Source organism: Musa acuminata, chromosome BXJ3-1, assembly GCF_036884655.1.
Source record: "Musa acuminata AAA Group cultivar baxijiao chromosome BXJ3-1, Cavendish_Baxijiao_AAA, whole genome shotgun sequence".
NCBI classification, from domain to species: Eukaryota; Viridiplantae; Streptophyta; class Magnoliopsida; order Zingiberales; family Musaceae; genus Musa; species Musa acuminata.
In genome coordinates this window covers 42302479-42314542 of record NC_088349.1, presented here as the reverse complement: position 1 = coordinate 42314542, position 12064 = coordinate 42302479, and the positions used below count along the sequence as shown (strand labels likewise).

Below are 12064 nucleotides of genomic sequence, written 5' to 3'. Positions count from 1 at the left end.
TTCATGGTAACATAAATTGTAAATGTATCCTTTTGTGGTTAAATGATTAGAGATGATCACATGTCATCAATAACCAAGTAGCAAAATAACAAAATAAAAAGCACATGAAGAGATTAAAGAATAATTGATATCATCCTATCCATGTCAAGCTGAATATCACAAGGAGAAATTATTTGCAATGAAGTTTTTATTTTTTTTTTAAGTATTAAACCATATGAAGCTTGTGAAATTATAAGGGAGTTGCCTATATACCATGTAGTAAGATCACCAAGCATATAATTATTAAAACAACAAGAGGTTCACATTCAGGGATTTTCTGTTCACTATTTTGTCAAAACTGCTCCCTATGTAAACTTCTAGACTCTAATATCTAGAGTTTCAGCTTCTTGCTCAGTGATCGCACAAGAAAAGAATTGATAAATGACAATCAGTGTGATAATTACTTTTTCATGCTAACTAGCTTATTAGGTTTTAGGGAAAATCTCTTTCCTAGAAGTATTATAGGTAGAATGGGAAAACTAACTTCAGAGCAGGGTTCTCAATTTCAATATGTACTGCCCGATACAGGCAGTATATATCGGTCCAAGAAGATATCGGTATGCAGACCACCCTCTATCGGGCGGTACCAATGTTTTGATCGGTACCGAGGCATACCGACCTGTCACGGACTTAGCTGGTTTTGCCTAAGTCGTGCGGCACCGTTGCGTGTCCGTCCGCAAAGGTCAGTCTCCCCGAAACCTCCCATGGTCCCTTAGGACCTACAAAAGAGAAAACGGGTTAGAGAAAGCGCCTCACTCGGGATCCACAAGCAAACATTTCGGAAAACACTTCATAGTTAATGCAAATTACAAACAGACTTTACAAGCTCTGAACGGTCCCACAATAAAGGATCCAAAATAGTCCACTACAGACCGAACATCTCTCATAAGTGTCCACATTACACAACCTTTATTTACAAGCCTAAAATGACTACCAAACCCAACTAAAATGGGGCTGTTAAGCATTCGATTGTCCCTCTACATATTGTGCAACGCATGAACAAACCAAAAGACACGGACATACATAAGCATTACATTAAAAGTCTTGTTTACAGTTTTGTCCGTGACATTCTCCCCCACTTATTCCTTCGACGTCCTCGTCGAAGCCTTTGCCGACACTATGTTAGAACCCTTGCAGATTCTAAACTTGGGATTGATCTCTTTAGGGGATCGGCCTCCTTGGAACTCTATACGGGTTCCTCCCTCCAAGTTGCTGCTCAAAGGCTGCAGAAAAGGTTCATCTATTGCTTATCAAAAGATGAGGAATACATGGCTATTTATAGGGTTTTTAAACCCTAACTCCTAATAGGACTTCTACTCAAGACTCCTACTTCTAACCAATTCCTAATAGGACTTCTACTCAAAACTCCTATTCCTTTACAACTCCTAATTCTTCTCTAAGAAACAACCTCCTAACCCTAGCCGGCCTCTTCACCTCTTTAATAGGGGTCGGCTTAGGTAGGTTTTACATGAATGTCCCTCTCAATTAGGACTCTCCTAGCTAGAGTCCTAACACAGTACAACTCCTTGCCTTTACTGAGTCTTTAATTTTCTGCTCCAACAGCAATGCATCTCTTGGCTCCCAGCTGCTCTCCGCTGCTGTTGTTAAGTAGTCGAACTTTTGATCCGTCATGCTGCTTCAACTCGCCAATGACTCTAACTCTAGTGTGTGGTTGGCTGAGTTGTGTCGATCCCTGTTGGTTCTTGCGGATCCTTCATATGAAGGAAAAGACCATCCTTACTATGCTTCAGTCTCTCAAATGCCTCATGTTGGTTAAACTGGGTGGATGCTTGTTGAAGCTTTAACGAGCATCGCCTCGTAAACTTTTAAAGTTTTCGGGTCCTTCCTCTACAAATTTTGCCCGTCGACTCTTCTTTCACTTAGTTGTCACTTCCAAGTAGGTTCGCATCACTTCTGCTTTCGATTGGCACTCTCTTGGGAAATGAAACGGATAATCTACTCTCAGTAGCACTGATCACTATTGGTGAGGATTTGACAACTATTGTCTTCCATTTTGTTTCTTCGAAGGGGCTTTGAACATATGCAGAGCTCCTCTGCTCGATAGCTAAGAGAATTGGGGTACTCGGTTTCGGCCATTCTCTTAAGAGTTGAGAAGGCAAAGGTTATTTGACTTCGCCCGGCTCCTCAAGGGTTGTACTCCATGCATCGAGCTGGTTACTGACCTTCACCTGCTCTTTGCTCACACTTCTGAAGCACTTGAAGTGTTTGCACTCCTTGCGTTGAGTTAGTTACTATGATTCACCTTCTCAATGCCATCGAACTTCTGGAATGCAGGAAGTTTACACCCCAACTTGGAGTAAGTCTTTAATAGTATTGGTCGCCTCTAGGATTGTACCGTCTTCTCCATCAACAGTCGCCTACTCCACTGAGTAGCAAAGGTACAGCACCGTGTACTGCCTGCTTCGTTCCTTGGTCGTCTACTCTTGTATCGACCCGAAGTCCTCCACTTTCAGCTATCTTGATGAGAAGCTCGTTGACACCGGTCTTACAAAGTTCCTTGGCCTTTGCCCTTCAACCTTATCTTGGTACTTGGAGTTTGCCTCCGCATGCTCCACCTCCTCGGCCCCTTTCACGACCATACGCTCTCCCTCCATGAGAGCAAGAGATCGAGAACTTCACGGAAGTCCAGCTGCTACGGTATCCACAAGCAAACGCCTCACTCGGGATCCACAAGCAAACATTTCGAAAAACACTTCATAGCCAATGCAAATTACAAACAGACTTTATAAGCTCTAAACGGTCGCACAACAAAGGATCCAAAATGGTCCACTACATACCGAATATCTCTCACAAGTGTCCACATGACACAACATTTATTTACAAGCCTAAAACAGCCACCAAACTCAACTAAAATGGGATTGTTAAGCCTTCGACTGTCCCTCTGCATGTTGTGCAACGCATGAACAAGCCAAAAGACACGGACATACATAAGCTTACATTAAAAGCCCTGTTTACAGTTTTGTCCGTGACAGGCCGGTACCGAGGCGTACAGACCAATACCAGGTATTTTTAAGGTTTTAGGATGTACCATCGATATACCCTGGTGTACCGACGGTACATACCGGTACGTGCCGTACCGAGCGGAGCTCAATACGTCGGTACGGACCGGTATTTAAAACCTTGCTTCAGGGTATTGACATTAGATTGACAACCAATATCAAATACTGTCAAATCACCAAAGGAACCTCCTCATTGTGAGTTGTATTCCATAGTTGACCTATTGTTGGTAGAGTCTTGAATGGTCAATGGACTGATGAGAGAGCTAAAAATTATGGTACAAGGATGAGAAGTAAAATATTGTTTTGTACAAAAAAGCAGCATGCAAAGTTGCATCCGTAAGGAACTAACATCTCAAACTATATAAAAAGGATCGTCATCTAGTGCATACTGGATGCATATCATTCCCTAGCCAGACCTATACCGGTCGGTACCAGTACACTGGTATGTATGAGTGAAGATGAAGGAGAAGGCACAGTAAAGGAAGGAAGAAAAGGAGGCAGTGGAGGAAGAGGAGAAGAGGTGTATGTGCTTGGTGGCTGTGCGCAGAGATGGTGAGTGGCGACATCACATGATGTATCCTTTGTGATTGAGATGCGATTAGGGCAAAGGTGGTGCAGAGCAACAGTGTACGAGGTCATGACGTGCACGATTAGGGCAAAGGTGCAAACATATTTTTTACATTTTATATGGGCAGGTTGAACTGGTCCAAAACGGGGGCAGTCCACATACTGGTTCACACACCAGGACTGTTATGTACATACCAGTCCAGGCAAAACATCATTTGTTGCTCTATGTTTGATAGAAAAGGTACATATATTGAGGTATTATACCTTGACAAACTAATAGCAAAGGACACTGATAGAAGAAAAAGAAAAGTATTGTACCTCAAAAACTTTCTGCCAAATGGTTTCTTGCCCATTGAAAGCAAGTGGTAAGTTGACCCCTTGGAGAACCATCCAATCAATTTCCTTCTCCCATCTTTCCCAACTCCACCATGCATATGAATCTTAACACAGTAAAAAACAAAGTTCACAACACGGAAGAAACAAATATAAATAGCATACAACTGGGGTGTCATCCCCTAGAATGCCACCCGAGGCAGTTCCAACGGCTGGCATTTCACATCATAAACTATGCATCAATATCTTAGCCAATTTATCCAAACACCGTAAAGGTTCTAGCAAAATCAAGGATCGAAAGTACAAGCAACACAAACTCACACTAGAATGTTACCATCATGGACAAATATTAGCACAAGGGCATGCCAACATTATGTAAAACGAGTACAAGGGCAGCGCAAAGTAGTAAAAAGCTCATGCAATGTGTCAGTTAAAATGCACCATGCACACACATTCAATGCACCAAGGAAGTGCTGGAGAAGTGAAAGCATTTACAAAATATAACCATAAACTAATTGAACTTGTTGTTATATGACAGAATTCAGTGTTTAAAGTAAATTGCACCATTTGCATTAAAAAAAGTTAACTGACAATTTAAATGGATTGACAACACTGATCTAACAACGTGTTGATGGCCAAACAGTTATGGATAGTTATTTATTGATGACCGACAACTTGGTAGCTAGTTGCTGGAGGGGTCAATAACCAGGTAGTCAGCAGTCAAGAGGTCACCAGCAATGGAACTAAATGGCAACAAACATATGTCATGGTAACTGACTATATATTTTAGATGAGTTTAAGCATACAACAGATGATGACTCTCCATGGTCCAAAGACACTGAAATGACTATAAATCAAATGGCTCAAACTTGCCATTCTTGGAAAATGTCACTTCCTGCTGCCCAACTAATAGTGGAGAGAAATCTATTCATGAAATTAATGATTTATTAAACATATCCTCATTTCTTTTGCGAAACAATTTTTTACTAGATGCATAATGAAGAAACATTCTAGATAATGTAATCACTAAAAATAGCTAATTGACCTAGATGGACTTAAGGACTATGACATTCTAACAGATTGACTATCTCTTAGCACATGTTTCAGTCGGTTTAACTTTTATGATTGTAAAATGTTAGTTAGAACTTGGAGGCAACCACCATGATTGTACATGTAACATCTGCACCTATGTAGCTGCTGAATCCACATCTAGTACAAACATTTTCTGGCCTATCCAAATTTCAGTTAGAAACATATAGAAAGCACAAATATCATGAGGCCAGATTATAACAAATTATGGAGTCTGATATGCTTATAGATGGTGACAAGCAACCATGTATAAAGCAGAAAGTGGAGCAAATTAGCACTCAGTTCAGCAAATTTAATCCAAAAAAATCAAACAAAAAAATCTATTTCATTTTTAAATGTGAACCTCCATTATATGCTCTGAAGTGAATGGTATAAAGAATGGAACTTCATGGAGGTTATAATCACGTTAATTTTACCTCTTTGTTCCATCTTTCATATTTTATTTTAACTAATAGCTATGTTGTTCAAATAACAATCAGGCAGCTGTGCCATTGCTGCACTGTAGTTTGAGTTGGTGTCTAAGCAATGTTAAGAACCATTTTCTTAATTATTATCATAGTAAAAACAGTGAAACTATCCATTTATTTCCCTTCTTTTGAGGATAAATAATGTACCGAAGTACATAAGATGCTCAAATAATTTGTAGTAGTATTCACTAAAATTTACGAAACTAAAAGAAAAAATGTCCATTATGCTAGCTCTCATACATACACATGATCAAAGTTGGTTTCTTGGATTTTCAGACTAGATTAAACTCGTTTCAACTTTATGTGTAGCTTTTAAGTAATATAAAAACTAGAAAGTGAATTTCAAATAATAGCTATCAAGATGAAAATAGATACTTCAGTCTCACATTAATAGACTTCTAGACCAAACTAAAGGGGCTATTGAGCGCCAAATCAACTTAAAAAATAAATAATAAAGTAACTTACAACTGGATGTAACAGCATTCTGGTAGTAACTCAACGGAACAGGTCTTTGTACCAAAATACCAGCCGAAGGAACATGCGGAAGGGAGCCCACTTTTGGTACAGATGACAACTGTAGACCACCGGTCTTCTCCCAAGATATGTGTATCAGACACCAGTGTTTTAAGTACCAATGGAGACCAGCAGAAAGTTCAACACCACTTGTCCCCTGGATTCTGTTAAAACATTGACAGAGTATTTCAACATTGGAACACAAACCAGGAGGCACAATTACAGGATAAGCATCTGAAGTATTTTTTAAATACTTTCATATTTCACTAACAGAAAAAAAATGAAAAACCATATACAAAAACTTATAGTAGCATAATTCTGTACCAAAATTCTGATATCCATAAATCTTGATGGAAAGTAGTTCCATAAATTAGAAACAAATTTATTGGCCAAGACATCCAGATGTTGTCCCACACAATATCTTGATGGACACAATCTAACAAACAGAACCATTAGAAGGAAGAAAGAAAGCCAACTAGATGGATTTTCAGCATCGACCAAGGAAAGCAGTAAGTAAAACCAATCAGATATAGAAGAATCAAGCTCCCTTTCATCTTTACCCAATGAATAAAAAATGTCAAAGTACAAAAGAATACCTCTGCATACTGTATCCAACACAACAAATGACAGAACATACAGAAAACACAACCAAGCTACATTTAAGTAATTTGGCTCCCAACTTATTCACCCTGGTTGATGACTTGGTGCCAAATTAGCATTCAACAAGAATAAGAAGGTCACCCTCCCACATCTTATGAGGAAAAACAAAATAATAATGTAGTAAAAATTAGCATCCATCAAAAATAAGGAGGTTGCCATCATACATCTTCTGAGGAAGAACAAAACAATAATGTAGTAGCCAATTAACAATATTACCAATCTAGCCTTGTTTTACTAATCTTATACTTTAGCAATTTCATTGAGGACCATAGTCTTCATGGATTTTTCTATATTTTGTCAGTGAAGTTCAATCTGATAAAAGAACAAAGCAAATAAGCACTTTAATCTTCAATTTACAAAATCACCAACCTATACCATCAATGAACAAAAGAATGAATCAATATAAATATGAAAAACAATTAATGGTACTTACAGTATTTCTGGGAATCCTTTTGTACTTAATGATGGATGGTTGCTAATAATGAAGCATGCTGCTCCACCACATGTTTCCTTAAAAATAAGTCCAGTGAAGTGTTATCCACTTAGCAGAGAATACAGTGATGAAAAAATTGAACATTTAAATGATCTGGATGTTGACAATTACTACAATCATATAGATACAAAAGATATCTTGATTAATATAAAACTTTGAAAGAGGATTGACACAATACTCCAATCAACAAATAGATGCAACTAAACGTTCTAAAATTTCAAGTATTCATCTACCACGTATCTCTATTGGATATTATATTCGCCTTCATCTAGCAAAAGTTTTTATACTTGTTTGAACCTATTACTGAATAGAATATATTAAACATGAATTAACTACTTGAACTTGTTACACATGTTAAGTTCCCTTACCCATATCCCAATTTTCTTTCTAAAGATAAATGAGTTTGCAGAACACTTAAAAGGCATAATCATTGAGTATTAGCAAGATTCAATTGTCCATGACACATCAGAAAATGTTAGATCTTTTAATATAGTCTAATCACGAAGGAGTTAGTAAAATACACTAATGAAGAGTGCAGATCCAATTTAATTATCAGCCAAAAGCCAGTCCTTTGTATCTTGCTGAAAAACCTCCTATAAATCAATTCCCTTATGGAAATTGAACAATTGTCTTTTTTGCTTTTCTCCACAAAATATTTACTAACTTGTAGACTCCTTTAATTAAGTTAACAGTAGCACTTTAACATCAACAAGATTGTTTTTCGATATGACCATTTGCTACTAATTTTCTATTTCTTCCAATTGCATCAACGAGGTCATGGTAGCTACATCCACTTGAAATAACAAAGTTCCTCATCAATTACTAAAAGAATATTTGAAGACCTAAGCACCAAAATAACCCAACCATATACAACAGTTACTTAAATCTCTATCCTTCTAATTTTTGTCTTTATGACCTTGATGCTAGAGCCGATTTAACCTTCGAACTGAGTCCTGAATTTTTCAGGTTATCTGCACATTATCTGTCCTAGATTTTGCATTCTCAGATGTTTCGATGAGACGATGGCTTGTTTTGTTCTTCATGCATCTATACCATTTGCTGCTTCATTGATCAGTCTATCTTGTCGCTAGTCCAAATTTTCAATTTAACACAATATAGTGTTGGTTGATTTTAGATGTATTACTTAGTTCATCATAAGAACGACTCTGCACTTACCAAAAATGGTTCCTGAGAGTTCTTGGAAACAATCCAACAGCTTCAGTTATGTTATTTGCAATTATTTTCTGTTATTTGCAATTAGTTCTTGGAAAATGTTAATGCATCCTAATGTCAATCACGAAAACTAAAATGATCAACAGTCATCAGGTTCTAAACTAAAATGATCAACAGTCATCAGGTTCTAAACTGATGCATAGAATTTTCCTTGTAGACACAAACAATTGTGCTACATGACCTACATCATTCTTGCTTCCAAGTAATCTAACTATTAACTGAATCCACTGTAATATTCAGAAGTGTCACTGTTAGATACTATGTAGCCACTAGTTACTATTCTTACACAGGAGATCAACTGTTGATACAAATTCCTGCCTGTAATCCACCCTTAACAATAAGTGGCAAATAAGCAAGGCGGTCAAACATTTGTAATAATTTTCTGTACATGTTTGAATGTGGAAGATGTTGCCAAAGTGCATGGAAATGCAAGAATTTCTTGAATAACATACCATGATCCTCTATACAATGATGCCAATACTTCCACTTGTCAATTTTTTCCTCCTTTGAAGATTCAGGTAATTCAACTCTCCTAAAGTAATCCAAGAACCAACGGTCTAGCACACTAGAGCACATCAAGAATCAAATCCATAAAAGCCCAATTCAGCAGAAACCTTTCAAGAAATGCAGAACCGCGTAGTCCTATAACAAGTTTGGGCAATAAATTCTACGGAATCATATTATTTGATCGTCTGTCTAAGGTAAGAGAAATTAGCAATAAAGACGTCGGCGACCTTGGAAACCATCTCAAACTCGAAGTTGGAAACGTGAAAAAGGGGGAGGCGGGCGAGGAGGCCACGGGCGGCGGCCACCTGGATGACGGCGGCGAGGGCCTCCGTTCTTGGATGTCGACAAGACTCTATATAGATTGGAGGACTCCAGCGGAGAAGAGCCATTCGTCCATGCGACGAGGCCTAGGAGAAAGACAAGAGAGAGAGGAAGGAACCCAAGACTCGGGGAAACGGACGAAGAAGGAAACCAATTCAGCAGAAACCAGATAATTTAACCCTCCTAAAGAAATCCAAGAACCAACGATCTAGCACATACAGAGCACATCAAGAATCAAACCCATAAAGCCTCGATTCAACACAAACCTTTCAAGAATTGCAGAAACGCGTAGTCCTGCAACAAGTTTAGGAAATAAATTCTACGTATTCATATTATTTGATCGTCTGTCTTAGTAAGAGACATTATCAAGAACTTGCCGACCTTGGAAACGATCTCGAATTCGAAGCTGGAAACGTGGAATGGGAGGAGGCGGGCGAGAAGGCCACGGGCGGCGGCCACCTGGACGGCGGGCGGTAAGCGCTCCCGTTCTTGGACGTGGAGGACTCGATATAGGTGGGATGACTCCAGCGGAGAAGAGCCGGCCGCCCATGGGAGGAGGAAAACGAGAAAGAGAAGAGAGAGGAAGAGAGCGCAGAGGGGACGGACTCGGGGTAGCGGGCGAGGAGAAGCCATGGGAATGGCCGGCCGGTCGGAGCATTTTTAAGTGGGTGAGTGGGGAAGGGGTGTGTCACCTGTGTCCCGTCCCAGTCACCATGCACGAAAGAATGCGCTACCAGAAAGGTCCTCATAACTCTCTTTGTTGGACCCACACAAAAACAACCAATCGGAAGTTGCCTTTTGGTATCCCGGGCTCACACTGGATACGGATGTAGGATGAGGCGGTGCTTACATAAGCCAGGAGAAGAGAACCGCGCAGGCCGGCAAGGGTTTTCGGGATTTTTGTATCATCCTCTACATTTAAGTATAATTTAATATCCATAATTCTTATTTATTCTTGTTAACATAAACGTCAGAAAATGAGATTTGATCTATCAAGACTTTATCCAATCTATCCATATACTGATCTATCAAGACTTTATCCAATCTAATCAATACATTTCAAAAATTACACTAATATCCATCATGTTAGCCCAAATTATTTCCTATATTCGATGAAACCCTAAAATTATAGAATTCACTCATCCACCTGTTTGGAGGGACGGTAAACATATACATTATATTAAAATTTTATAGGAGCAAATATTTCATTACGAAACTTTGAATATGTATAATGGATTTGTCAGAATACTACTGATATCAAGTTTTTTACCCTTAATTGATGGTAGCAAGTTAATTTTTACAATAGAATAATTTGATATTCGAGTATAATTAGGTTATTACATTATCATCGATAGGATACGTACAACAAGGATTATAAAAGAGACAACATTGCACATATTAGGATAAAAATTCTTGACGATAATGAATACTAAATGCATGGCATGTAAACACATTCGAAGGAGATGAGGTATTAAAATTCTGACATGCCTTGTATGACTCAAGGAAGCTCAGGATGTTTGCAATGCTCAACAACAGCCATGAGGAGTCCATCAAGTCCTCAAGAAGACAATGTAAACAATTTCTTGTTGCAATTATTTTTTTTGAAAAAGTAAATATTTATTTATTAATTTAACTAATTACATCATAAACAAGGGAGAATAAAAATCTGATTTCTAAAAGAAAAAACTCTGGTGAACTCTCCCGAGGCCAATTAGCTTGTGGGAACAAGTGTTAAGGGTTCTACTTATATAAGAAAATATATTGATAATGATTTGATGTACAATATGTAGCCCACAATTAATTTGCTGCTTAATCTCTTATAGTTACTTTTAGTTATGATATTTTTTTACTTTATATTATATAATAAATATATTATGATATTTATGAAACTATGCAATGAGAATTAGATTACGAAGAGATCATAATAATTAATTAGATCAATTTATCTTTAAACATAAATTTTAAATATTTATGGTCATAGATTACGGACATCTAATCGAATAAACTGATATATTATATACTTATCCATACGATGGAGATAATTGGTCTCATAGTTGTTTGTGTGAGAACACTAGGAGTATAGTGCAAGTGCTTAGTTTACTAAATGATTCGCTTACAAAATGTTGAATGGTTAATGATACCTTATCGTCAAATAATGATTCCGTAGTCTAAATTGTGTATCTAGTCCTTAGACTTGAGGTACCAAGGATATCTTGTTTAAGTACTTCATTCTTTGATACCATACTTATAGGTTTAGAAGTTTCAGATATAGTACAAATCGTTATTGGGAATAGTAGCCAACCTTAGAAGGCAATTGGGTATCAATAAAGGATCATCCACTCTTAGTATCATCAGAGAAATATCTCCTATATTCTCAATCAAGCAAATCCCTAGCTAGGGTCACTTCGGATTGAGAGAGGAGTTCTTTGAGAGAATTCAATAAGAGACTAGGATGGATCCCATATGGGCCTGACAACACCATGCCCAATATACAGTCTCTAGGATATTAGATGGATTGAAGACTTTAAATATATAGTAATTGAGGATAGATAGGTCCAATGGATTAGATTCTCTTGTACCGTCTATAGATTATACCATAGTTGCTTAGTATATCCATAGTCGATGAGTTGAGTGAATTATTATGGAGATAATAATTCACTAAGTCAGAAGAAGTTCTAAGTCAGAAGGAGTTCTAACGGGTTCAACTTATGGCCAGCTTGGTATTAGGCCTAGAGAGTCACATATGTTGAATCCCGGATTTTGATGATGAAACCAATTGATATGTGTTTATGATTTAATCTGTGTTTTGATTGACGCAGGAT

The 12064-nt window shown here is 37.8% G+C and overlaps 1 protein-coding gene across 5 annotated transcripts in view; it reads right to left on the bottom strand.

Moving 5' to 3' along the window:
• Positions 1 to 9924, bottom strand: part of LOC135629622 (alpha-N-acetylglucosaminidase-like) — a 59082-nt gene extending 49158 nt beyond the window's left edge. The window contains exons 1-6 of one of the 5 annotated variants that reach the window (XM_065137254.1): positions 9624 to 9764; positions 9509 to 9536; positions 8867 to 8979; positions 7122 to 7198; positions 5981 to 6192; positions 3945 to 4066 (exon numbers count right to left, since the gene is read on the bottom strand). In XM_065137254.1, coding sequence (XP_064993326.1) covers positions 3945 to 4066; positions 5981 to 6192; positions 7122 to 7198; positions 8867 to 8869 — 414 coding nt within the window. In that variant the 5' untranslated portion in view covers positions 8870 to 8979; positions 9509 to 9536; positions 9624 to 9764. Of the gene's footprint in view, positions 1 to 3944; positions 4067 to 5980; positions 6193 to 7121; positions 7199 to 8866; positions 8980 to 9508; positions 9537 to 9623 lie in introns of those variants that run through there. The other 4 variants (XM_065137255.1, XM_065137252.1, XM_065137253.1 and 1 more) reach the window with 4 other exon arrangements.
• Between the last annotated feature and the right edge of the window lie 2140 nt (positions 9925 to 12064).